This window comes from Muscardinus avellanarius (assembly GCF_963383645.1).
Source record: "Muscardinus avellanarius genome assembly, chromosome: 1".
Taxonomy (NCBI): Eukaryota; Metazoa; Chordata; class Mammalia; order Rodentia; family Gliridae; genus Muscardinus; species Muscardinus avellanarius.
The window spans coordinates 219,340,505-219,368,451 of NC_137786.1; the positions used below are offsets into that span (position 1 = coordinate 219,340,505).

The window sequence follows — 27,947 nt, forward strand, 5'->3', positions numbered from 1 at the left end:
TAATATGGAGTGTGTGAATATTGATGTGGGGGCGTGGCGCCCGGGCCAGCTAGGCTAACCAGCCCGGGGTCCCGGTTTCACCGAGGAAAGTGACAGCAGCGGTGCGGAGGAGACGCGGAGGGAGCGCGGCGCCGGCGGCCACCAGTCTCGGGGGAGCGCTCAGCTCCCCCGCCCGGCTCCCCCCGGCCCGGGGGCTCCTCCAGCCGCCAGCCCCACCCCCGGGCGCCCCATGGAAGGCAGCTGTGCCCCGGGAGGAGCTGGAGGAGGAGTCGGCTACATGCCCACCGTGCGCCCCGGGGCCCCGCGCCCAGCCCGCGCCGCGCCGCTGCCCTAACCCCGCGCCCCGACCCGGGCCGGCCGCCTCCGCGCTGGAGTGAGGGCGCCCAGCCAGGGGTCCCGAGCCCGCCGCCATGGACGCGGTCTTGGAACCCTTCCCGGCCGACAGGCTGTTCCCCGGATCCAGCTTCCTGGACTTGGGGGATCTGAACGAGTCGGATTTCCTCAACAATGCGGTAAGATGAAGGGTCTCCTTCCCCGCGGCACAACTCGCGCCCCCGGGCCCCCAGAAAGACCGAACTACCCATCCTCTGGGCGGAAGCGGGAGAGGGGTTGGGGCAGGGTCTCCTGCAGGCGCGCGTGCTGGGAGCGCCGGGGTGGGGGGCCGGGTCGGTCGACACCTCCCTCAGACCCGAAGCCTGGAGCCGAGGCTGGAGCTTGGGCCAGGGCGCGCGCTCCGGGGGCTCTGTCGGCGCAGGCACTGGCCGCCGCCTTCTAATCGAAGGGGACCTGGAGGAGCGGGGAGCTCTGGAGACGCCCCCGCTGCCCCTCGCCCACCCCAGGGTTCTGGGACCAGGTCTGGCGCTAAGTGGCGCCGCTCCTTCCTGGGCCTCCGTGGCTCGGCTGCTGGGTCTCCGCTGGGGGGCGCACAGGGGAGCGTTCAGAGGGCCAGAGACCCGCCGCTCCTAGGGGTCAGCGCCAGACCCTCGTCCTGAGCCAACCCAGAAACTTAGGGGTGCTGCCCTGACCGCCCCGGGGAGTCGGCCGAGAACTCCCAGAGAGCGACCTGAACGAGGCTCAGGGCGCTTCGGGGCAGCACCGGGCGAGGTCAGTAGAGAGTCCTTTCTTTCCCTCCATCTGGGAGTCTCCAGGTCCCGCTGTCTCTCGGTTCCCCTGGTCTCTCCTCGTGTCTCTGCTGACTCTGTATCTCTCCCTGCGACTGTCTCCGTTCCCGAGCTTGTCTTTCTCCCCTTTTTCTTCCCCTTCCTCCCTAAGGAAACGTGGCTGTCTCTCTTTTCTTTCCTCCCTCCCTAAGGCCTCGATGGGGGAGGGGCATGGGCTTAATAAGGGAAGAAATATTTGGGGTTCTGAAGGGCCTGTTCCTGAGAAACAAGGGGCTGCTTGAGTAGTCTAATGGTACCCCCATGCAGCGAACCACCAACTGTATGCAGCCTCCCCCCCCCACACACACACACATATACACCTGGTCAAGCATCCGTGAGGGTCTTCACCTGCAGGCGTCTACCTCCAGGGACCAGGATCAACTTGGCCAGCAAGAGCCAAGTGCTTGGAGGACTTGGGTATCTCACACTCACATAAACTGCCCCACGCAGCCAGATTGCTGTGGGCAGCCACCAAGGGACAGGAACCTGAGTCAGGGAGACATGGTCCCCCTTAAGGAGCCCATCCAGGCCACCTGCTTTCTGAGGAAGACCCCTGATCCCAGTCAGGCAGACAGGCCAAGGATGAGGAGAAGGCTTCCACTGAGAGCAGAGAGAACTGGGATCTAGCCTTGGCCCTGCTTCCTCTGTGAGCTTGCACGGTGCCCCCAGCTCGCCTCTCCAGGCCTCAGTTTCCTTGTCTGTAAAATGGGGCAAGGCTGGATCAAGTCTTTGGAAGGATGTTTCTGGCACAGTTCCTAGGCATAAAGCAACAGGGTTTAGGGGATCTTGGAGCTCTGAAAGATTGTGGTCAGCGGGAAGGGGGCTTTTGTGAGCTCAGACCTTCATGGTCAAGGGGCGCAGTAGGGCTCCTGCGAGCTTCCTCCAGCCCTTGGCTGCTCTGAGCTGGGCTTTCTTCTGAATGAATTCTTCTGCCTGCCCGCCCGCTCACAGCCTCCTCCTGCTGCTCCATTCAGCCCTGCATCCCCAGCTGCTCCTCTGGGCCCCGGTCCAGCACAGGGAAGGAGCCCAGATGAGATCAGACCCCAGGGAGGGAGAGCCCTGCCGGGGATGCTCTTGCTCGGAGTCTTCGCAAGGCCAGGTGAGGCAGGGGCGAGGAGAGGGCTTCTCCAAGGACAGAGAACCACCTCCCAGGCTAGGTTGGAATCAGGACGTTTGGGTCTGGCTGTGTTTCTGCAACCCACCAGCTGGGCCATTCAGACAAGTGACTTTTCTTCTGGGCCTTGGTTTCCTCATCTGAAAAAAACAGGGATATCAGAACCTTCCCTATGGCATTGTCGTAGAGACTTGGTGAAACGTTTAGTGGAAAGATTAACATAGCGTAAGACCTGGCGTGTCAGAGACCCTGGCTGACTTGTTCCAGAGATTGGATGGGGGTGACAGTGAGAGCCATTCCACCAGGAGTTGCTGGCCAACCCTGAGCAGGGCACATTCCTTCTCTGGGCCTTCCATCTCCATCTCCCTTCCAATGGGGATCCTATAGCAGCTCCACCCCAACTCCTTCATTCTGTGGGAGGACAGCAAAATGTGTCCTGTTTCCCAGGTGAGGATGGGAAGGGTTGCTGTCTGTCTGAAACATGCAGAGCAGTGTCTTCACTAGCCTTCTTAAAAACCCAGACACAAGCCACTAAGACACGTGGAGACCTATGTGCTCTGTGGCTTCCCACAGCAAGTGCCATGTAAGGGACACGCATGCTCTGGGGCCGACAGGAGCCTGCGGGGCTGCAGCGGAAGCAGGTGTGTTTGCAGGTGGCTGAGGTGCTTCGGCCTTTCTTCCTTGAGACCTTCATGTTGCTGCGGTCCTGTTGATGTGATTCCCAGACGCCCCCGGAAGCACTGCCCTTCCTGACCGATGTGGGGGCTTCTCCCTGCCCCTGCCCCCTCTCCCACAGTTCTTGATGGGGTGATCCTGGAGCCCTCTTCCTCTGAACCCTGTGATCAGTCCCTCAGGCCCCTCTGCATGCAGGAGAGAGGGTCTGGGCTCAGAGGGCTGGGAAAGAAGACCAGAGAGGGCCATGGCTCTAGAAAGACAGCAGGTCTGTTCTGTGCGCGTCATACCTCCTTCTTCTGGCCAAGGGAAAGGGATGGCTGGCTTTTCTAGAGGGAGCTGGCTGGGGATCCCAGAGGAGCTCCAGCTGGAGGGTGTGGCAGGAGGAGGAAGAGGAAGAAGAGCTCTGTTGTCTCAGAGGGGCGCAGCAGGAAGCCGCAAGGATGTTTGCCCAGCACACGCACTCACCTCCCAGCTGGGGAGGCCAGGTGTGGGAAGGACAGGGGCCCAGGGACTAGGCTGCTGCCCAGATCCCCAGCCTGGCCTCGCCTGAGCCACTGGGAGGGCAGAGGGCCGCCCCCACGCCAGGCCGGCCAGCCAGCGGAGGTTTAGGGAGATTAGAGAAGTATGTGTGTTTGAATGTGCCTATGTGGGTGGGCCTTTTATAGCCCTCAAAAGGGGAGGTGTGTGTGTGTGTGTGTGTGTGTGTGTGTGTGTGTGTGTGTGTGTGTGTGTTTCTCTTTAAATTCTCACAACAGGAAAGAGGACAGAAGAGCCAAGCCACTCTGGTCTCCGAGTAGAATTTACAAGGAAAGACTGGATGAAGAAGAGCTAAGGGAGGACTCAGTTCTTGGGCTCTTAGAAAGGGAAGCTTCCCCAGACACTCCTCCACCGAAACACTGAGTTTGGGGCTGGGGGGCACATTTTGTGTCTGCTCCCCCCTCAAGGAACAAGCTCTTGGAGGTCAGGGGCTTAGTCTGTTGTGTCCACAGCTCTATACCCGGCTAGCACAGTGCTTACTAGGATAAGCTGCAGCCCCCAGGGGTGCATGGATGGATGGATGGATGGGGCCCAGGCCAGACTCCACATTTTTCAAGGGGAGAGGTTGCAGAAGCATATCTGCTCTCCCAGTCATCAGCCCCCACTGTCTCTGCTGTGGTTTCTTGAGAGCTGCAATCGCCTGGAGTTGTCCCAGCCTGTGGCACAGGCCTACAGCTCTCCTGATCTAGGGGCAGTCTAGGGCTGACTGACCCATAGAGAATTTGAATTTGTGGTTCAGACTTTCCTACTGAGCATGGCTCCAGAGCTTCCATCCGTCTCACTGTTTTCTTCTTTAGCATGTTCTAGGACTCCCCAATCCACACTCACTCAGCTTCAAACTAGGCCTTTCCTGGTCCTGCCTCAGGCCCTTTACACATGCTTCCTGCGGTCTGAAATGCTTCCCCCAGTTCATTCTGTCTCAGCCTCCTGGTCTCAGCTCAGATGTCACCTCTCAAGGGGGCCTCCCCAACCACTTCCAGTAGGACCCCCAGTTATTTTCCGTTTTAGTCCTTTGATTTCTTCATAGCCCTTATCCCAGTTTGCAGCTATTTTATTGACTTATTGTCTGTTTCCTCCAGGAGAAAGTAAGTTCCATAAGAGCAGAGATCATGTCAATTCCATGCATCACCAAAGACCTAGCATAGTATCATGACACGAAATAAGTGCTGGATATAGTAAAATTCCACTATCGTGCCATAAGCCAAGTCTACAATTTGCAAACTGTGTAAAACATGAGTTGTGTTTCTGTAGATTTGGTAAAAAGCAATGTGTTTCAGGTGGTCTATCACTGAGAACACAAAAGTCAAGGCTGTGGCCCCCACGCAGTGCAGGCGGAGCTGGGGGCCCGGGGGAGCCACTGCTGCCCCTGTACCCCCAGAGACAGGAGGTCGGCCCCCTTTTGTTTGAGATGGGGCCTTGGCATAGAGCAGGAGCCAAGTTTGGGTCACATTGTAGAGGACTTTGCTCTATTTAAGGATTTACTGTGTTTGCAGAGAAAATAACCTTTAACAATTTCCCCTATAGTGGAAGGGGAAGTGGTTAAAACAACAAAACAGACCAGAGAGGTCAAGGCGTATGCTGACAGTTCCAGAAGGGACCCTGGAGTCTTCAGGATCTCGCTCTGGCCAACGCTGAGGGTAGTGAGGACTCTGGGCCCAAAGAAGTGCTGACTGCTCCCCAGTCTGTTGTGAGGTCCTCCCACCGCTACCCTCCTGGACCAGCTCAGGGCCGCTGCCCATTCACTAAGATGTACATTCATTTCTCCAACAACTGGCCACTAAAGGGCCCCTGCGCAGGTGCCAGGGCCGCTACTCACATCCCAGTGACAGCCACACAGTGCGTGGACACCACGGTGGGCGCCGTGATGGAGTGGACTGTGGGGAGGGGGCTGAGCAGAGACAGAGGCCACAGAAGGTCTCTTCCAAGTGACCTCCACACCCCTGCTCCAATTTCACCCATCCCTAGTGGCAAAGGAGTTACTGGAGGGCAGTTCTGCAGACAGGACCGACACTGCCTCCTTCCTTATGCAGAGGAGCACACCGAGGCTTAGAGAGAAGGGGCTCCTGTTAATTCTGTCCAGGGGCAGGAATCCTGAGGAGGGAGCCAAGAAGAGAGAAACTTCTGGTTTGAGCTTTGCTGTCCAAGGCAAGGGAAGCTTAGGAGGTCGGCTAGCAGAGGGGCCCGGCCTTCACCCTCACCCACTTACACCACTGGGGCATGGTGGATGCCTAGTGCGTGAGGGACAGAGCCAGGGCTCTTGGACACATCCCATCCCCCTCCCTCTTCTCATGTGCACCCCTGGAGGCTGCTCCTCAGTCCTTCTGCTACTCCCAGCACTTCCCACGACTCTGTAAAGGGCCCTTCCTGCCTCTTTCCTCCCCTCTCATGCCTCCCGCAAGTCCTGGTACCCAGGCTCCCCCAGAGCATCTCTCTCTAGGACCTGGCTTGCCTTTGAACCTCCCTCAAGAAACCAGCTCCAGATGCTGGAGAACAGGCTGTTCTTCTGGAAATCTCCGCACTCCAGGGGGCAGGAGAGAAGAGGAAGATTTGGGTGGGGTTTAGTCAAGACCGTGAGCACTGCTCTGGCTGGAACTCTGTGTAACCCCCGGAGCAGGCCAGGGGAGGCCAACGTGAGTGGCAGAACCCTGGGCCAGGATCGAGGAAACTGAGGTGGAAGTGTCTGGTTCAGGAGAAGGTGGGAGGGACAGGATATGGCCCAGAACTCTGACCCTCAAAGGAAATATGGCAAAGGTATAGATTTCCTTGGAAATCCAAAGATCCTGATCCCCAGGGCCTAGACACACCATATTATCAATGAGGTCAGCCTGACAGCCAGGGCTTGAGTGGGCTTCCCCGAGCCTCCTCCCCGGCTCTGTAGGGACAGAGGCCTTGCTGCTGTGTCCACAGTCCTCCGCTCTCAGCCCAGAGACCGTTTCACCCATCACAGAGGCTGACACATCTGGGCTGGGATATGTGGTCCCACACAACAGCTGGACAGCAGCAGTCATTCTTTCCCAACCGCTTCCAACAGAATAAGAAAAATGAAAGCGGAGGGGAGTGAGGCAGGCCCTGCAGGCCCTCACGGAGAGCCAGGAGGTAGCCCCAGGCAGCCGCAGGCCCCAGCCTCCCCGCACAGGTCGCCTCTCACCCTAACTCGCGGTCTGAGCTGGTGCAGGACACTTCCCCTTTCTTGGGCCTTGGCTTCCTCATTATAGAACTAGACTAAGGATTCCTCGAAGGTAGGAAATGTCAGTCAATGATTTAGGGCTATTCCATAGCTACAGCTATCATCACTAAGGACTCAAGAAATGTTTATTTATTGGATAGATGGATAGATGGATGGATGGATGGGTGGAAGAGAAGGAGGGAAGGAGGACTGAAGAGGGAAGAATGATGGATTGGAGAGAGATGGGTGAATGAGTAGACAGATGGAAGGATGGGTGGAAGACAGGTGGAGTGGAGGGGATGCTGGAGGGATGAATAGGTGAGTGGGAGGATCCTGAAAAAAGGAAGGGTACTTCCACACTCCCAGCATCACTGGGGTGTGTGTGTGTGGGGGTGTGTGTGTGTGTGTGTATTGAACCCGGGGGCATTAGTCTATCTCCAAGCTACACACCCAACCCTATTTTTTTAAATTTTATTTATTTTGGGGTCTGGGGATGGAACCCAGGGGCATTCAACCTCTGAGCTATACCCCTTCCCTATTTTTTATTTTGAAACAGGGTCTCACTGAGTTGCAGAGGGCCTCACTAAGTAACTGAGGCTGTCTGCGAACCGCGATCCTCTGATCTCAGCCTCTCAAATGCTGGGATTACAAGCATGTGCCACCACGCCCAGCTTATTTTTTTTTTGAAACAGGATCTCCCTAAATTAACTCAAACCTACAATCTTCAAGCCTGCTGGCCTCAAACCTGCAATCCTCCAGTCTTTTCCTCCCAATAACTGGGATTATAGGCGTGCATCTCTATGCCCAGATTTTAATGGATTTTTTAAAAAGGAATATTTTACCTGGGCATGGTGGCACACATGCCTGTAATCCAAGTACTTCCCTACGTAAGTAAGGAAGGCCTGGGTGTGGTGGTACAGGCCTATAATCCCAGAGCTTGGGAGGCTGAGACAGGAGGATGGAAGGTTTGAGAACAGCCTCAGTGAGACTTTGAGCAAACTAGCCAGACCTTGTTTCAAAACAAAAAAATAAAAATAGCTGGGGGTGTAGCTCAGAGGTACAACACACCTGGGTTCAATCCCCAGTACCACAAAAAGAAACAAAAAATAAAGAAGACAGCAAAACATAGCATTATGAGAATTAGAAATTCTCGTTACGGGCCTAGCACCGAGCCCGGTGCGCAGTACACCCTCTGTAGACAACAGCCGCTGTGGCTGTTTTTATCCTGTCATCGTTGTTGCCTGAAAGGAAGGTCCTCGGCGCTGGGCTGCCCTTGGAGAGGGTCCCAGCCTCCCCTGCCCTGTATCTCAAGACTCTTGTTTTCCTATTTGTCTAAGCTCTCTGCAGATGGAAGACTTTTTCTGTGGGTAAACTTAAAGTCTCCAGGGCTCTGCTCAGGGCTTTGCGTCATGGGCACCAGGAGGATGCTGGTCAGAGAAGGAGCAATCTTGGGTGTGGACCCCGTGCTTGGAGTGGGTCCTATGTTTTGTACCTGGCCTTTTACCAGGTGTTGTGGAAGGCTCTGTAGAGAGGACAGTGGGACCGTTTCTTCAACAACAGTGTGTTGTGGGCACTTAAGAACGTGGGCTGTATCCAGACATGGTGGTGCATACCTATAATCCTAACACTTGGGAGGCTGAGACAAGGGGGTCGCGGGTTCGAAGCCAGCCTCAGCAACTTAGTGCCTCTGCAACCTAGTGAGACCCTGTTTCAAAATAAAAAATAAAATAGGGCTGGAGGTGTAGCTCAGAGGTAGAATGCCCCTGGATTCAATCCCCAGTGCCATGAAAACAGTAACAAAAACAGCCCAGACTCCGCAATCAGAATTTTTTTGCGGCCAGCCTCAGCTACTTAGTGAGGCCCTTTGCAACTCAGTGAGACCCTGTTTCAAAATAAAGAATAAAGAAAAGTTGGGCTGGGGGTGTAGCTTGGAGTTAGAATGCCCCTGGGTTCCATCCCGAGTCCTGAAGAAAGAAAGAAAGGAAGGAAGAAAGGAAGGAAGGAAGGAAGGAAGGAAGGAAGGAAGGAGGGAGGGAGAGACAGCCTAGGTTCAAATGCAGATAAACCACTTGCTGGTAGGTCAAACTTGGGTCAGGTACTTACCTACTCCATGTTTCAGCTTCCTTATCCACTAAGTGAATTTCTAACAGTACCTATTTTATCTTTTCTGGAGGGGGCACTGGGAATTGAACCCAGGGGCATTCTACCCTGGAGCTATATCACCAGACAGATGATTTGATTTTTTTATTTGGAAACAAGGTCTCACTAAGTTGCTGAGGCTGGCCTTGTACCTTTGATCTTCCTGTCTCAGCCTTCCAAGTACTGGGATGCAGGTGTGCACCACTGCGCCCGGCCTGTTTTATCTTCTGCTGCTCACGTGAGATCCTGCAGGTAAGGACTGGAGCAGAGCCTGGCACATAAATATTCACTTCATTGCTGTCCGGCATGCTGTATGCTGGGCCCTGTGAGCTGCTACAGAAGGTTCAAGGATAAAACGTCCTAGATCCTGCCCTCAAGAAGTTTAAAGTTAAACCAAACACAGTGGTATCCACATATAATCCCAGAGACTCGAGAAGCAGAGGCAGGGAGATCACAAATACAAGGCCACCCTGGACAATTTAGCAAGACCCTGTATCAAAAGAAAAAAAAACACAACTTTTTTTCCTCCTGGAGACTGAACCCAGTAGCATTCTACTTATAAGTTACACCCTCGGCCCTATTTTTTTTTTTTTTTAATTTTGAGACAGTCTCACTAAGTTGCGAAGACTAGCCTCAAACCTCAGGTCCTCCTGTCTCAGCCTCCCAAGTACTGCAATTACTGGTGCCGAACATTAAAATAAAATCTTAAAAGGGCTGGGGGTGTAGGTCAGTGGTAAAGCACTTACTTAACATGCGATAGGACCTGGATTCAATCTCCAGGAATGCAAAACAAAAACAAAAACAAACAAACAGTTAAAGTTTAGGAAGAGAGATTGGTGGGCCCCGCTGTGCATAAAGTCCAACCAGTGCATGATATTAACCAGTGACCGGCAGCCTTGGTGGTCACAAGGGCGAGGACTCTGCGCTGGGCGACCAGGGCAGGCTTCCTGGTGAAGCGGCATGTGAGCCAGACCTGAGAGCCGAGCAGCGTAGGAAGGAGACGCGGGTGTTGGCATTCCCAACACAGGGAGCCCCGAAGCGAAGGCCAGTCCAGCTGGGCTAGGGGAAGAGATGAGGGGCTTTTGCTGTAGCGTTAAGTTGGGATCTGTTTAGGACAGGCCTTGAACGCCGTGCTAGGGAGCTGGGAGTTTTCAGCAGGCAAGAGGGACCCAGTGATAGTACGGGGCTGGACAAGGTGGTGGTGGTCTCCAGCTCATCTGAGCTATCTCGGTGCTGGGCGGTCTCCAGGCCATTATGGGGCCTCGGCTCTCAGCCTGTCTAGATGATCAGAGGCCACAGGAGACAGGACTGTGGCTCCCTGAGGCGCCGGGCACCCCAGGTCTCTCTCTCACATCACCCCAGGCCCTCATGATGGGTCAGGAGCACTGTCCCCCCCCCCTCCCCCAGCCGGCACTCAGGGCCAAGCTGGCCCTGGAGGCCCAAGGCAGCTCCGTCCTCTCAGAGCTACCACCTGTCCCTCTCTGGGGCTGGGATCTCCAGCCCGAACAGTGTCCTACCTCCTGGCCCAAACCCAGAACCCTATTGGGGTTCCCCTGCCCCCTCTAATAGCTCAGGACCCCAGGCTGTCACACATAGCCTGTCTAGCTCATTCCGGGGGGCCTGAAGGATCTGCACCCCCTTTCTGAGCCCAGTCCAGCCTGGCACCTGACCTCCTGGGTTCTCCAGACCTCGCTGGGACAGGATGCCCCAGCCCCTCTCATCCTCCCCGCAGAGAAGAGGCCCGGCCCTGCCCTCTGCCGCCCCAGAGTCGTCACCCTTTTCTCCCTTTTCTCTCCAGGGCTGCAAATCAGTTCCACATTTGGGATCTGGCACGCTCTCTCTTCCAGAACTCTCCCCTCCCAGTGAGCTGGGGCGCCCGTCTCCCTCCACCCTCCGCGGTCAGCCCGACCCTCAGCCCGACCGTGGGGTCTGCAGAAGGGGAAGGGCTCCTGCCTTGGACACTCCTTCGGGGGACTGAGAGTGAGCGGAGGGGCGGGAGGGGCCAGGACACCAGGCCTCCCAGGAGGACTGGGAGGGGCAGGCCGAGGGGGAGGGCGGGGCAGAGCCCCAGCAGCGCTGAGGGGATGCGGGGCTGGGGGCGGGGAGAGCGAGGTAGTTCCCAGCTCAGCACATTCCTGAGACATCTGGACGCTGGAGGGGCCCCAGCTGGCCTGCGCTGTGGCCCGGCTTCTCCACTCTGTGATGTCAAGACACAGAACTCCCCACTCAGAGTCCCCTGGCCCCGGGGGCCAATGCGCCCGAGCCTCGGGGCTGAGTGCTGGCACCTCCTCCTGCCGCCCTGTCCTCAGTGCCCAAGGCAGAGTCCCCAGGAGGTGGAGGAAAAGCCTGGCCCAGGGAGTGGGCCTGCGCGGGGCGGTGGGAGGCCGGCAGTGCAGACCCGCATGGGCCCATCTGACTGACTCAGGACAGTTCTTCTCTGCGCTAATGCCAGCCCCGCCCTTGCCCTTGGAAGGATGGTAGCAAACAAACAGCTCTGCAAAGCACCCATTACCTTGAGCCCTGGGGTCCTGTTCAAGTCCGCTCCCATCCCTGGCCTGTGGTCCTTCTATGAAATAATAAGAATACCTGCATTGAATGAGAGCCTTCTACAGGCCCTGCATTGTTTAAAGCACTTTGCAAAGAGTTCTCTCCTTTCATTCTCACAGCAACCTACTGGGATATAAGTACCTCTATTTCACAGCTGAGACTGAGGCTCAGAGAGATGGAGTAACCCACCCAAGGCTACACAGCGTGTGGCAGAGCTGGGTTGAACCAGGTCTGTCTGACTTCCTTGCTTGTAACCACTGAGCCATACTGCCCCTGCAGCTAAGAGGCGGTGGACCTATTGGTGCTCTAAAATTGTGCTGATTTCTTTTGGCCGTCACGATGCTTCAAGAAGGACAAGGACAGACTTAGTCACACACTGGGTGGGGGCAGGAGGCAGAGGCGGCTGGCTTTGGAGCATCTGGTGGGGCGGGTGTCTTTGGAGGCCCAGAGAGGTCCAGACCCCAGTGGCTGGAGTTGCAGCCTGTTCCCCAGCTGGGCCCAGGGGTCCCACACCTTCCCTGGAGGAAGGCAGTAAATAAGCAGAGAGACTACCACTTCTTCCAAAAATAAACCTAAAGACAACTCAGACAGGCTGGGACAGCGAGGAAGCCAGAGGCCCGACGCTCAGCGCACCACGGAGAGGGATGAGGCCAAGGGAACTCTAGCCAGAGCCGGGCGGCAGGCTCCAGCCCAGAAGGTCTTCCAGCTGGCCAGGGCCCCAAGAGCAGCCCTGGACGCCTGGCCCCTGAGCCCTGCTTTTCCTTAGGCCCGGCCTGAGCCTGCAGTGGCTCCTCCAGCCCCCGGAGGAGGCTTTGTGCACCTCAGGCAACTGGTCTGGTTGGGGCTTAAAAACAAAAAAAAAGGCCTTGGACAAGAAAACCTGGAGAATGGGTACAACAGGCCCCCATAGGGAGGAGCCGAGGGAAGGAGTCCAGGTAAATGGAAACTCTGCCTGGTTCAGGAGCAAGCTGGCACGGGGGCAGAATTCAGGACAGTCATTCCTGAAGGCTCTGCGGCAGAAGCAAGGGCCTCTGCCCAGTCGTTCTCTGGCACATTTCCTCACTCACCATTCATTCAGTCAGTCAGTCAGCAAACATCTGAGACCTACCCCAGCACACAAGGCTTTGGAGGTAATGGGAAAGAACTGAACACAGCAGCCGGGCGGGGTGGGGCTGTAATCCCAGACAAGAGGGTCACAGGTTGGAGGCCAATCTCAGCAACTTAGTGAGACCCTCAGACACCTAGAGAGACCCTGTTTCAAAATAAAAAATAAAGATGGGGTGAGGGTAGGTGTCACTCAGAAGAAAAATACTGCCGGGTGTGGTGGCTCACGCTTGTAATCCCCACGCTTGGGGGGCGGAGACAGGAGGATCGAGCAGGTTCGAAGCCAGCTGCACTGGCTTATGAGACCCTGTTTCCAAATAAAACAGTATAAAATGGGTCTGGGAGTGTAGCCCGGAGGTAGAAGGGCTTCCAGGAACCCCAGTACCACCAAAAAAAAAAAAAAAGAAAAGAAAAGAAAGAAAGAAAAATGCTCTTGGGTTCAATCTCTAGTACCACTCACACGCACGCACGCACACACACACAGAACTGAACAAAGACAGGCGACATGCACGTGTCATAAGGAACTTAGCCCTATCCTAAGGTTGGGCATCATCAGTGGACACTGAGCAGGGGAATGATACAATCATCTGAGAGTTTAGAAAATCCCTCTTTTTTTCCCGGTACTGGAAATGGAACCCAAGTGCCTTCTACCTCTGAGATACACCCCCAGCCCTATTTTCCATTCTTTATTTTGAAACAGGGTTTTACCGAGTTATGAAGGGCCTCACTAAGTAGCTGAGGCTGTCCACAAACTGTGATCCTCCTGTCTCAGCCTCCCAGATGCTGGGATTTCAAGTGTGCACCACCACGCCCGGCTAGAAAATCCCTCTTGATATATCTCTGGAGAGGGATCAGACGTGGCTCGCCTCCATTAGTGGGGTGCCACCCTGGTAGGTAGCAATTGTTTTGAGAGCAGGAATAGGGCCTGTTCCCCTCCAGGCACGCAGTGGGTGCTCGGTAGAGACTGTGCGAATGACGGATACGTGAATGCGACGGGTTGCTCTTATTTTCCAGAGGCCCCGGTGCCAGCCCTGGCACTCAGTTTCCAGTGTCCTGAGCTGTCCCGCAGGGATCCTCTGGCCACTAGGTATAGACCAGCACTTCCAGCAGCCAGACCAGGGGCTGCTGTGCCCTCCGTGGAGCCAGTCACAGCTAATCCCAGCCCTGGGCGGCGGCACCCGCTGCCATCGCTTCCTCCTGCCCAGACGGTGCCTGGCGCCTGCCCCAGGGCTGGGCCACAGCGCATGGGCCGCCAGGTCGGAAGATGCCAGGGGCTGGCAGAGAACCTGAGGGACCTGAGGCCTGGTCAGGGCAGGGTTACTGGTGTGAGGAGGGGAACCAGAGGCTTAGACCTCCAGGGCTGGGGGCTACCGAGCACACGCCCTCCCCAGCAACCAGTTCTGCATGCGGGCATCCTGCAGGGGGTGCCAGCTTGCCCATCCCTCACTCTTTCCCTTTCTCCGGCACACACTGGCACAGAAAGCTCAGTCCCCATATTGGCTGCTCTTCTGGTCCCAGCCCTCACAGTCCCAGCTCTGGGCAGGCAAGCCTGGGACTCCCAAATCTCCCTCTCTGGGGGGAGGGGGGCTCACGTGACACTCTCATCCCAGGCACGTGGCCTGGCCCAGGCACAGTCAGCATTCAGTTCTGTGATCATGTGAGATATTGCGTGTGTTCCTGTGAAACTGTGGCCATGACTGCGTGTGAGCCTGTGTCTGGATGACTGCATGGGTGTGTGTGTGTGTGTGTGTGTGTGTGTGTGTGTGTGCACATATTTGTTGTGTTTGTTCTTGCAGTGCTGGAGATGGAGCCTCGCAGGGGGCAAGCGCTCCACCACTGAGCCACGCCTCCAGCCCCATTGTGTGAATCTGAATCAGTCTGTCCCATCACCTCTGATGAGTGTCCTGTCTAGGTCTATGTTCATGGCCGACAGCACCTACGTGAACCTGTGAAATTGTGTGTATGTGTGAGCACCTGTGCAAGGCTGTACATGGAACTGAGTGTGTCAATGGTGTGAGTATCTTTCTTTGTGTGATGTCAGAGGAGCAGAGATTCTCTGTGTAGAAGGACCCTCCCAGCCCATGTCTGCAGAGCCAGGGCACATGTGTGCACACAGGGCATGCAGAGAGGCATCTCTGCTATGTGGAGCCCAGCTGTGTGGTGCATAGTCTGGGAGAGGGGATGTAAAAGCCCACTCTCTGGGGACTAATTCACTTTACCCCGCTCCTCACTGCAGTGGGGACCAGGACTACAGTAACCCATGAGGAAACTAGGCCCAGAGAAGCACCACTGCCAGAGCCTGCCCAGGTCTCAGAGTGGGCCTTGAACTGGGGCCCCTGGGCCCTGAGTCCAGTGCCTCTCCACTTTCTTGGGACATCCTTGTGGGGAAGACCAGTTCTGGGGCTCTTTGAACCCCACACACAACCTGGATGGTGATGCTTAACACCTGGTAATCCAGGTACCCACTCCCCCCCCCCTTCTTGACCAATACCATACACACACACACACACACACACACACACACACGCGCGCGCGCGCGCGCGCGCGCGCGGTACAGCAGTGACTCAGACTGGTGGCCCTTCAGCTTGAAATGGGGCAATTTTCTAGTGACCATGGGACGAGTAACCGTCCAGGAATGTGTGGGTCAGTGTGTTTGGGGGAGGGGTGACTGCGGGGGAGGAAAGGGGGAGATGTGAGAGGGCTCCCCTCCCATGTGCCCCAGAGCTCACTCACTCTCTCGGAAGGAATGTTCGGCTTGGGATTTCCCCCACTCCTTACCCCACAGCTCAGCCTGGACCCACTCGTCTGCTCCCCCACCCCTCCAGCTCCGACTGGACCAGCCCGGGCCTGGGAAGTGGCTGAATCCAGAGACCCGGGTGCAGGCGCCTTGGAGTGAGTGGCGGGTGCAAGGGGGTGCTCCCGGGCTGCTTCAGGTCGGGGACCACCCCTCTCCCGCGCGTGCACATCCAGCAGGCAGCGCCCCAGTGCTGTGCCCAATCCGCACTGACCCCAATGGAGGAATTAAAAGGGAGGGGCAGAGAGAACCCAGAGCCAGTCAGTCCTTTTACGGCCCACGAATAGCACTTCTCCCCCACCAGGACAGAGACGCGGCTGCCCCATCAGGGCGCCCCATAAGAGGAAGGGCGGCAAGAGCCGCGAGAGCAGCGAGGGGACTTAAGAATTGGGTCCCGGCTGCCTCTGGAATCGGGACTCCGCGGAGGAGACCCTCGCTCTCCATTGGCCCCTCCTCCTGGGGCGGGGCCATGCTACTGATGAGGGGTTTGAGACCATTTGGGATTACCACTTCTGCCCTCCCCCCAGATGCGGAAGGGAACTGGGGCGCCCAGCCCTCCTCCCAGGCGAGGACCCTCCTCCCCGCGAGCCAGCGCGCCCTCCTCGCCGAGGTGGGCGGAGTTTCGCAGCCTCCTCCCATTGGCCAGGGGCTCCCCGGCTCTCACCAATGAGAGGACCGGATTCGGGCGCGGGCGGTCCGAGCGCGCCAGGGCTTTAACCCCGCGGGGCCGCTGGCTGCGGGCTGGACGCGGTGAGTCTCTTAACATTTTAAAGGCGGGCGGGAGCCCGACGCCAAGAGGAGGTGCTGCGGAGAGGAGGGGCGCGCGGTCTGCGAGCCGGGGAGCGGGGGACCTCTCCTCCTAGAGAGTGGAGCCGGCGCGGGCTGCGCGTGGCAGCAGAGAAGGCGCTTATATTGGCAAGACTGTAGGAAAAAGTCCTTAATGAGGAGGGAAATACACCGTCTCCTTCTCAGCCTTCCCACCCCCCTGGCCCGGAAAGGCACCCCCGTAGTACGCTGACCCCTAATGGACCCCTGTCCCCCCTCGGGATGGGGGCACACGACCCCCTGCGAACCTCTCCCCTCCACCCCCAATTTCCATCAGATAAACTAAGCCTGGATTTATTTTTTTATTTTTATTTTTTTTTTAACTAGCTGGGAGTGGAAATGGAATTAAGGGCCAGGCTGGAGCTAGGGAGGTCCGTAGTCTCTAAAGTGGGATTTCTCGGGATGGGGGGATGGGTACCGAGGAAGAAATGAAGACCACAGGGAAAAACACCAGAGCTGCACAAATCCAGGCCTTACTATCACCAGCTCCCCGTGCGACCCTGGCTAGATGGCTCTCCCTCCCTGGACCTCAGTTTTCTTATTAGCAAACGGGATGAGAAGGTTGGACGGTGAACTTTCTCTGCAGCTACTGCAGCTACTGACTGAGAGGCTGGGTACCAGATGGAAGAAAGGCTCCCCGCGCTCTAAGGGGGAGACCCTGATGGCACTGCTCCCATGGGGGCAGGTGGGCCTGGGGGCGGTGAGACATGCCCCCATCCACCCAGCACCTAAGGAAGCCTTGAAGGAGGCGACCAGGAGCCTCCGAGTGGCCTCCACCCCACCCGCCTGCCCCTTGGCTGCCCTCCCTTTCACTTGGCTTGGAATACTCTGGAAGCTCCATCCTGCTGGGCTTTGGCCGCTGTTTCTTGCAGGTGGGATGGGGGCTTCTCCGAAAAACAGTACTGAGCTCCCTCAGCAGGTTCCTGTGGTCATCCCAAAGGGTCTTTGAGAAGAACCTGGCCATCTGCTCAGGGATGGAAAATAAAACCTCAGAGACCCCGGTCCAGACTGGAGGAGGCGCCTCCTCTCCTCTCCCAGGCCCCGCAGAAGGGGCTTGGCAAGCCCTTATCATCGCCTGAGAAGCAGCTGCTGGAGAAATACCTTAGCTCATGACTCATGTGCTCCTCCTCACAGCCCCCTCCCCTGGGCCCCACAGCAGGCCTCTGAGAGACCCTGAGCCCAGGCAGGGCGGAAGCGCCCCAGCTGGGCTGGCTGCTCTGTCCAGGGTGGGGCCAGCACCTCCCTGGCTGGGGGTTAGCAGGGTAGTTGCTAGCAGGAGGGTTACGCCCGGTGAGGGGCTTCTGTCTGGAATTGGTTATTCAAGCCAGGCATGTGTTGTGCACCCCTAATCCCAGTACTTGAGAGGTTTCCAAGGCCACCCGCAGCAATTTAGTGAGAGCCTCGGCAACTTAGCAGGACCCTGTGTCAAATAAAACAGGGCTCTTGGTATAGCTCAGATAGAACCCTCTGGGTTCAATCTCCAGTACCAAAATAAATAAATAAGACATGTTCAGCTGAGGCCTGTGGCCTGGTGCTGCCCCACCCCCTTGATGACAGTTGATGTGCCTTTGGCATTGCCCTCTGGGGTGCAAGGCCCAGAAGCTCCCCTAGTATCTAATGAGTGCCTAGCAGGGGGACAAGTCACAGATCCTGCCTCAGGGAGTCCACAGTCTGGCAAACCAGCAGTTACGGAACGCAGGGGAGGCGTGCAGTGGTTGGAAAGGGTTGGCAGTGAGGGGACTGTGGGCACGTCCCTCCTGCTCCACTGGGCTCCCAGGCCTCAGTTTCCCTGTCTGTCAAATGTAAAGAAGCACCTTCCTTCTATCACTGGGCAATTGTAAAAATTAAGTGAAATGATGCATAGGAGGGCACTCTGGGAAATACCACAACAAAAATGTAGGCTGGTGATTATGACTTCTGGCAGACTGGGAACGGGGAGAGGCCCTGCCAGTGGGCTTCCTGAGCTCACTATGTCCCGGATTCTCTCATCACACTTTGTTTGAAGGGGAGCACCAAACCCACCTCCCGCTATTGGCTCCCAGCTCTGCTGTGGCCAAAAGTTTAAAGGCTGTGGTAATAATAATAATAATAATTCATAGGTTCAAGACCAGCCTTAGCACCTTAGCGAGATCCTCACGAATTTAGTGGAACTGTTTCAAAACAAAAAATAAAAAGGGAGGGTCGAGGTGTAGATCAGAGATAGAACGCTCCTTGAGTTCAATCTCCAGTACCACGATAATAACAACTGAAAGGTACTTATACTCGAAGTATAAGTACTAAGCATTCGTGTGTGTGTGTGTGTGTGTGTGCTAAGCAGGTAATGAACTTTTTTTGTGTGTATGTGGTGCTGGGGATGGAACCCAGGAGCATTCTATCTCTGAGTTACACCCCCACCCTATTTTTGTTTGTTTGTTTTGAAACAGGGTCTCTCTCTGAATTCCCTCCATCTCAGCCTCCCAAGTGCTGGGGTTATACGTATGTGCCACCATGCCGGACTTCAATCATCATGGTGAAGTAGAACTATTCTTTTCCCCTTATGGGGAAAAGAAGCAAGGCCACAAGGCTCACCGCCTGGCGTGCGTGGCACTGAACCTTATTCTCAGGCAGAGGCTTCTGCTCATCCCTGCTGGCCTGGGATAGGCTCCTAACACTGCAGCCACAAACACCCAGTGACTCTGGACCTTGAACCAATCCCCTGAAAACAGTCCTTAGGCATGCACCTGGTGGGAATCCAGGGCCCACAGCCACCTACCCCGTCTCCAGGCCACCCACAAATGCATTCATTTGATAACCAATGAACGAACAATAGTGACAATGTGTGAGGGGGCACTGGGGAGTGAGCATTCTGCCTCTGAGCTACACCCTGTACCTCCAACCCTATTGTATTCGTTGTGTAACAGGGTCTCAGTAAGTTCCATTACCAAATTCACACAGGTGATGCGAACACAGGCAAGATTCTTGCCAGGCCTTTAGCTTTGCTGTATACAGTGTGCTCTGATATATTTTTTGTTTTGTTTTGTCCTTGTTGTTTTCTTAAGCTCTGTTCCTCAATACCATGTGTCTCACTTATGTGCAAAAGCTACAAGTCGACTTCATAGAAATAGTGCATAAAATGCCTCTAACCCCAGTACATGGGAGGCTGAGACAAGAGGATCGCAGGTTTGAGGCCAGTGTGCAGTAGTAACTCACCAAGACCTTGTTTCAAAATAAAAAAAAAGAACTGGGGGTATATCTCAATGGTAGGATGCCTCTAGGTTCTATCTCTAGTACCACACACACAAACACAAAAAGGAAGAAAAGAAAAAAAGTGTGATAGTGTATAGAATAATGGTTACCAAAGGCTGGGACCAGTCTGGGTAGGCAGGGCGAAGAGAGGGTGGTCAGTGGTTGCAGGGGTACTTCTGGGAAGGAGGAGTAACCTTAATGTTCTCTAGCGCAGTAGGGCAATTGTGGCTAACAACAATTAAATGTATTTTTTAAATATACTGGGAGTAGCTGGGTGTGGTGGCGCACGCTTGTAATCCCCGGGCTTGGGAGGCTGAGACAGGAGGATCCCACAGGTTCGAAGCCAGCCTCAGCTGCTTAGTGAGACCCTGTTTCTAAGTAAAATATAAACTAGGTCTGGGAGTATAGCCCGGAGGTAGAAAGCCTCTGGGTTCCACCCCCAGTACCACCAAAAAAAAAAAAATAATAATAAATATCTATATCTATATCTATATATATGGTGGGAGTAGGGCCCAGGGGCATTCTATCTCTGAGCTATACCCCCAGTCCATTTTTATTTTTTATTTTGAAACAAGGTCTCACTAAATTTCTGAGGGACTTCACTAAAATGTTGAGTTTGGCCTTGAACCTACCATCCTCCTATCTCAGCCTCCCAAGTACTGGGATTATAGGCATATGCCACCACGCCTAGTTAGTTGCATATTTCAAAATAAATAGAAAGAATTTTTAATGTTCCTAACACAAGGAAATGATGAATATTTGAAGTGATAAATATACCATTTGTCCTTCTCTGGTCACTACACATTGTGTACATGTACTAAAATGTCACACTGTACCCCATAAATATGCAGAATTATTATGTGTCAAGTAAATATTTTAAAAATATATTTAAAAAAAAAATCTGGTCATGACCCACTAAGTTGGTTTCATAATTCATTAATGAGTCACCACCCCGTTCACACAGCACTGAGTCAGAGCTGAAAGTATCCAGGCCAGGTTTTGAATCTAAGCAGCAGGGCTTGGGAGCCTAATCTCTTGGGAAGTGAGATACTGGAGGCTTGAGGACAGCTGGAGTCTGTGCTGATGAAGGGCCCAGAGGCCTCGGGACCCCCCCACCCCCACGCTACATCGTCCTCTCCCTACATGCCAGAAAGAGAATGCAGGCGTGCCTTTGGGAGGCACGCTTGTTGGCGTAGACTCTCTAAGTCCTCATGTGAGCCTGTGAAGGACCAGAGCAGCCCAGAAACAGACCCAAGCAGCCTGAGGGATTGGCCAAGGTCACCGAGCCCGGCCCATTACTGCCTGGGCCAGGGGAGCCTTTTTTTTTTTTTTCTTGGTAGTACTAGGGATTGAACCCAGAGGCATTTTACTTCCAAACTAGACATCCAATCCTTTTAAAATTTTTTTGTTTTGAAGCACAGTCTCACTAAGTTAGTTGCTGAAGGCCTCACGAAGTTGCGGAGACTGTCCTTGAACCTGCAATCCTCCTGTCTCAGGCTCCCAAGTACTGGGATTACAGGTATGCGCCACCACACTGGCTCCAGGGGAGCCTCCAAGCCATGCTGAAAACCTGCTGACAACCATGCTGGTGAGAGGTGGCGCACAGACAATGGGTGACAGAGATAATGGGCAGAAATGATATAGAGCGGGTGCTTGGTGATGTTGGTCCTCGGGAGACTGGTGGCAACCATGGTGGTAATAAAGGTGGGGGTGTCACGGGAACCATGATAATTCCGTGGAGAGTCAGGGTTGGGGCAGGGAAACTCACCTCGAGATCTTGGAGTCTTTGGCTTCCATGGCAGAAAGAGACAAGACAGAGGGTTATTTAGGAAAGTGGGGATACACATTCAAGGGAGAATGCCGGCCATTTTAAGAGAGAGAGAGGGTCTTGGGGTCTTTGCAGCCCCTTTTTTACAGGGGACTCTGAGAGGGGTGGGTTGGGGCACATGGCAAAGATAGGGGTCCTGTCGCCTTTTCTTTAAATTCTCAGCTTCCTGAGGTGCTGGGTGATATGCATTTGGGGGAATCCTTTGTTTGCCAAGCATCTCAGGAATTTCAGGTGAGAAGATAGGCCATTAAACTAAAAAAAAAAAAAAAAAAAGCCGGGCGTGGTGGGCTTGTAATCCCAGCATTCGGGAGACTGAGACCGGAGGATCGCGGTTCGCGGACAGCCTCAGCTACTTAGTGAGGCCCTCCGCAACTCAGTGAGACCCTGTTTCAAAATAAAGAATAAAAAATTGGGCAGGGGGTGTAGCTCAGAGGTCAAATGCCCCTGGGTTCCATCCCCAGACCCGCAAAAAAAAATGATAATAATAATAATTTTTAAAAAGTGTAGACCTGTTGAGGACCTTTATCAAGGCCATTATCAAAGAGCAGACCCAGATTCTATAGGGTAAAGATAATGAAGTTTCTAGAATTTTTAAATTTTATTTTATTTATGTATTTATTTTGGTACTGGGAATTGAACCCAAGGGTATTCTACCTGCGAGTTACACTCCCAGCCCAATTTTATTTTTATTTTGAAACAGGGTCTTGCTAGGTTGATGAGGCTTGTCCTTGAACCTGCAATCTTCCTGTCTCAGCCTCCCAAGTATTGGGATTACAGGCATGCATCACCAAGCCTGTATACGTTTTTAAATTTTAAAACTAAGCCGGGCGTGGTGGCGCACGCTTGTAATCCCCACACTTGGGAGGCGGAGACAGGAGGATCACGCAGGTCTGGGAGTGTAGCCCGGAGGTAGAAGGGTTTCCAGAAACCCCAGTACCACCAAAAATAAATAAATAAATAAATAAATAAATAAATAAATAAATAATAAATAAATAAATAAATAAATTTTAAAACTATATTTTCTGTTTCCTTCCTTTTTTATCTCCCTATTCATATTTTGTTTATCCTGTCCTACCTCAGGGGGACAGGAATGGGGAGCCGACCAACAGCACAGCAAAGCCTGTACCCCCTTCCCAAGCCTAGCTGAACCCCCTTTCTTCGGCAGGAAAAGTTGGAGCCCATGTCACTTATAGACTAGAAGTTCATATAGGTTGTTTAAGGAGAGATTCTATGGGGAGAGGGAGTGGTGGTTAGCTGTTGCCAAGAGGGGATGTTGAGGGGAGATTCTACAGGGCTGGGGGGTGGTTGGTGATGGTTAACTCTTCCTAAGGGAGGTTGCTAGTGTCAGAGTTAGGCAGGATGCCGGGGCTTTCCATAAGCAGAGGTATCTGAGAAGCTAGGGGCTAATTAGGCAAGTCTTGGGCAAGACAGTGGGGGGTATTTTGGGAAGCAGGGGGAAGGGTGTGTGAGCAAGTCTTGGGGATTTCTGGTCAAGATGGAGTCGCTTTTGTTTCAGGCGCTAACATTTTACATTCTTTCTCCTTCAGTATCTGTTTCCTTGGATGTCCAGGTTGGGGGCTGGGCAGCCTTCGGTAGCTCTATTGCCTGAGAATGGTGTTTACGTGTTCTTGGATAGCAGCTTGGGTGGCAGAGTTGAACCTTTGTGCAGTAAAATGAGGGAGTAAGTTGAAAATGCAGGGGCCACAAAGGAGAGCTACAAGGAGCATTAGCAAGGGTGGCAGTGGGAATGGGAGAAGCCAAGGGGTCCAATTTCATTTTGTCAGCCAAGAGCTCCATGACTGAGAGTTGCTGTGGGTTTTGGAGACTCAATCAGTAATGGGTTTTTTTTTGTTTGTTTTTTTGCCTTGTCCCAGACAATTCCTGACTGATTGACACAGAAACAGTATTCCTCTTCCAAAACTAGACATAAGCCTCCCTTTTCTGCCATGAGGAGATCTAGGCCCTCTCCATTTTGAAGGGTGACTGCTGCCAGCAAGTCTGTTTGGTTCTGGACTGCCACTAGGCCCCTTGCTATTCCTCTAGGCTACTTGTTAGATCCTCAGAGCAGCTCTGATAATAAGTGAGAGAAGATGCTAATATCCCTATTCCAGGGCCCAACTCTGTGGCCACCCTGGCCTGAGGAAAAGGGAGAAAGGCCTCTTCTGGATCAGGTGTGGGCAGGAAGGGGAACACTGAAGGATGGTTGTAGAGGCCACTTCAACCTCCGGCGCAAGATACACTAAGGTGCAGGTCCCTGTTTCCTGTGGGGAAGCGTAGGTAACTATTGGTCCCACAAAGAAAGAAAATTCCTTGGTGACGCAGGCAAAATGTGGTGTCTATAAAAAAAAAAAAAAAAAAAGATGTTTGAGATGATTGCATTTTCCCAGATGGAGAGAGTCTCACTAAGGGTTACCTTAGTTTCCAACCTGTTAATGGTTGGAAAGGGCCCACAAGTTTGCGGTATTTTCAAAGAACAGATATTTCCTTTATGTTTCCACCCAGAATTGGGAGGCTGGGTAGCCGGGAGAAGGGCTCTGATGGCAGTCAGACTGGACAGGAGCTGCACACCACTGCCGTGGGGAAAGCGAAGGGCGTGTTAAGGGGTCTGCCACAGAATTGGGAGGCATCTGGGGTGGGAAAAGTTGCTTTAATTGTAGAGGATGAAGGGAGTCTTACAGCCCTTCCGAAGGTGGCTGTTTGGGCTTCTAGCACTTTAGCATGATTGTTGGAGGAATTATCTGGCATGAACAAAGGTCAGGCCAGGAACAGACCTAGGATAGGGGCTTCCTGGGAGCTGTAGTGATGTTCTCCATCTGTGAATGAAGAAGCTGAGCAGTTCTGGCTGTTCAGATCACACCTGGGATCTGAAAGTCATGTAGGTCATTAGGCACAAATGTTGAGAGGATGTGCCTCTGCATATCTTTGGATGAAAGAAATCATTGGAGGAGGTCCACAGGTGTAAGGATATTGCGGCCGTGGTGTATCTGGTGGGGGGAAGAGGTAAGCAGAGCCAACAACCCCGTGATAAGGTGGGGTCTGTGAGTTTTAGGAGATGGTATGTGAGATTAAGTGTGTGTGAGACAGGTACTGGAGATTTAGGACTTGCTTGACAGGTAAGGGATGGCCTAGGAGGGACAGAAGAGAAAGGAGGAGGAAGGTAATCATCTTGGAATGTGAGTAAAATAGAGGCCCTAGCTGGGTGTGTGGTGGCACACACTTGTAATCCCAGCATTAGGGAGGTGGAGACTGGAGGATCGTGGTTCGCGGATAGCCTCAGCTACTTAGGGAGGCCCTCCTCAACTTAGTGAGATCCTGTTTCAAAAAATAAAAAGACAAAAAATAGGGCTGGGGGTGTAGCTTGGAGGTACAATGACCCTGGGTTCCATCCCCGGGACTGCAAAAAAAAATATGTGTTCATGTGTGTGTATGTGTGTGTGTGTGTGTGTGTGTGTGTGTGTGTGTGTGTGTGTATATATATATATATATATATATATATATATATATATATATATACTCTAGCAGTGTCCAGCATAATTCCAAATGAAAAGCATAACACAATTTCGCATCAGCTGACATAGTATAATGAGGCTACCGAGGATAATAAGAATCCAGAAGAGGGGTGTGTTAGGGTCTCCTTATCTATCTTGAAGAGCAATTTGGGGTTTCTAACCAGAAGAAAATCTGATCCCGGGAATAATCAATGTAATCACCTTGCATCCCAAAGAAATGAGAATAGTTGTTTTTTTGGTGGTAGGGCAGTAGGGAGGAGTAATTGCCCCTGAGGCTAAGAGTGAGTGTATAGAAAGAGTGCGGGTCAGTAGGGAGGGTATCAGTGGGTAGCGACTGGCTATCTTTGAGAGAGGGTTTACCATCAGCCAGTGTGTGGTTCCTCTGGAATGTGACTGCGCTTGATTGAGGTGGGTCCTGTCGGGAGAGCACAGTACTGGGGAGGTGACTGGCACTCTGAAGCAAGGGTGTGGTTTCTGTCTCCTCTGCATCTGCAGCCTTGTTTAGCTCACTAGCCAGCATGTGTGGCTCCTCTGGGATTCGACTGAGTTTGACGGAGGTAAGTCCTGTCTGGAGGACATGTTATTGGGGAGATGACTGGCGCTCTGGAAGCAAGGGTGTCACTTCTGCCTCCTCCAGGTCTGGAGCCTTCTTTAGCCTAGAGTGGTGAACCAGTGAGGGAAGTCTTTTAGCTTTGCAGCAGTCTGGGTGGTCAGTATAACCTGGCAGGGTCCCTTCCTTTGGGGCCGTAAAGGAGATGTGTCTGTTGCAGGAACTGCTAACCACGCCCAGTCTCCTGGTTTGCGAGATAGAGGAGGATGTGGTGAAGGTGAGATTGGGCCAGGCAAGCTTGAATCTGCATATCCCAGACAATGGCGGGTGAGGTGGGGAGCAGGCCAGATGTTGGACATGGTGGGAGGCTGTGAGGGGAGGGTCCCTGGAGGACAAAGTGTCATCCATGTATTAACTCAAACAGATTGGCATTTATTTTGGTTTTCTGAGAAGAGCTTGTAGGCACATGAGAGTGACAAGAAAAAGAGAAACCCAAGATTTCTGGGTTTCTAAGGAGAGTTTCATTAGCTGCTATATTAGGAGGGAATTAGCCTTTTCTACCTTGCCTGAGGATTGGGGTCTATATGGACTGCGAAAGGCTCATTTGATGTGTAGACCTGTTGACACTTCCTGGGTGACTCAGGAGGTAAAGGAAGGGCCACTGTCTGATTGAAGGGAGCTTGGGAGCCCAAAATGGGGACTAATGTGTGTCAAGAAGGAGTCAAAACAAACAAACAAACAAACAAACAAGGAGTGAGTCTTCTCTGTGGCCCTTTCAGAAGTGGTGGGGAAGGACCCAATTCACCTGTGAAGGTGTCCACCATAGTTAAGATATGTCAGTATTTTTGGAAGGAGCCATGGACTATATGCCAGTCTTGTCCTGGCAAGTGTCCTCGGCTCTAAGGGTGGGGAAAAGTGGGGGGCAGATACTCCCCTGTGAGGATGTTTGACTGCAGGTAGAGCAGGATACGATAACTTTTTTTGAGACTGGAGTTGAGAAGGGTTTTATTTATTTATTTATTTATTTATTTATTTATTTTGGTGGTACTGGGGGTGGAACCCAGAGGTTTTCTACCTCTGAGCTACACTCCCGGACCTATTTCTTATTTTATTTGGAAACAGGGTCTCACTAAGTTGCTGAGAGCCTCACTAAGTAGCTGAGGCTGGCTTCGAACCTGTGCGATCCTCCTGTCTCAGCTCCCAAGTGTGGGGATTACAAGCGTGCGCCACCACGCCCAGCGGGTTTTGTGTACTTAATCCTGAAATCATTGGAGGAGGAGGATGCAGCCTGCATGGAATTAGTAATGTATGGACTCTAAGAATGGTCTGAGTTGATTTTGTTGAATATTAGGCGGTGGTTGGTATAGAGCCAGTCTCCTTGTTGAATGGCACTGGTCTGCGTCCAGAAGACTCTTTCCTGTTCAGAATATGAAGGGAGATAACTGAGAAAGACGCGTAACTGGGAAGGTAGGGTCTGGAACATCAAAGCAGCCTGTTTAGCCTTGGTGTTCACAAAGTGATTACCTTTTGTAATAGGGTCAGATAACTTCTGGTGCCCCTTACAGTGAATGACTGCAGCTACTTTAGGGAGTTTGGCACCCTTTAAGAGTCTGTGGACAAGCTTTCTGTGAACTATGATGGTGCCCGTGGTTGTGAGGTATCCTCTTTCTTGCCAGATTAAGGCATGGGAGTATAAGATGTGGTAGACATATTTAGAGTCTATGTAGATGTTGACCTGGCTGTCTTTAGCTAGGGTCAGAGCTCTTGTGAGGGCAATTAGCTCAGCCTGCTGAGATGTGGTGCCTGGAGCTAGTAGGAAGGATTCTATGGCCTCTGTGATGGTGACAGTGGCATACCCTGCCCAGGAAGAGGTCCATGGGGAAAGTTGCTATCACTGTACCAACTTGGGATCTCTGCAAAGGGGTAATCTGAAATGTGGAGGAAGGGAGAGAAGAGAGAGTCCATGATATCTGTGGAGGAATGTAGAGGGGTGAGGTTGTTGGGGGTAGTGGGGTGAGGTAGGGGTGTCTCTGGGTTTAGGGTGTTGCATCACTGCAAGGATATTAAAGGGTTGTTGATGAAGAAGACATGAAGCTGTTGGAGTTGGGAGAGAGACATTTTGAGAAGAATGTGATGGGTCATGAGCTCGGGCAGGTTGTGGGAGGAGAGGATTGTGATGGTTCGGTAAAAAGTAAGCTTATGAGCCTCTAAGGCAAGGAGGGCAGTGGCTCCCAGTACCTTTGGGCAAGAGGGCCATCTCCGATGACTGTGTCTAATTGTTTTGATAGATACATCACAGCGCAGAAAGAGTTGCCATAGATAGGGTTGTCCCAAAACCCCAAGTCTGAAGTCCTGGGTGGCATGGATCTAGAAGAGGAAGGGATTTTGGTGGTTGGGGAGTCCCAAAGTGGGTGCAGAGAGGAAAGCCTCTTTTATTTATGTAAATGAAGTGGAGATTGGATGGTTGAGTCTAGGGGGTTCTTCTTGGGACCATCTGGAAACCAGGCGTAGGGGTTTTGCCAAAAGTCCAAAATTGGAATCCAGTGTCCAAAGTATCTTCTTAATCCCAAGAAGGAAAGGACATCCTGTTTTGTGTTAGGCTCAGACATTGAACTAATGAGTGTCTTTCCTTATGAAGTGAGGACTTTGTGAGTTGAACAGATGAACAAACCTAGGTATGTGATGATTGACTGGGACACTTGTGCCTTTTTGGAGGATACCCGGTATCCTTTACGTGTGAGGAAATTAAGGTGGAGGGTTGTGTGTTGCAATGA

General features: G+C 53.2%; 1 protein-coding gene across 2 annotated transcripts in view; it reads left to right on the top strand.

Moving 5' to 3' along the window:
* Positions 1–278: 278 nt before the first annotated feature.
* Positions 279–27,947, top strand: part of CREB3L1 (cAMP responsive element binding protein 3 like 1) — a gene marked incomplete at its 3' end in the record, with an annotated part of 52,989 nt that continues 25,320 nt past the window's right edge. For both annotated transcript variants that reach the window (XM_080703635.1, XM_080703636.1), the window contains exon 1: positions 279–512. In XM_080703635.1, the coding sequence (XP_080559761.1) occupies positions 411–512 (102 nt within the window). In that variant the 5' untranslated portion in view covers positions 279–410. The remainder of the gene's footprint in view (positions 513–27,947) is intronic.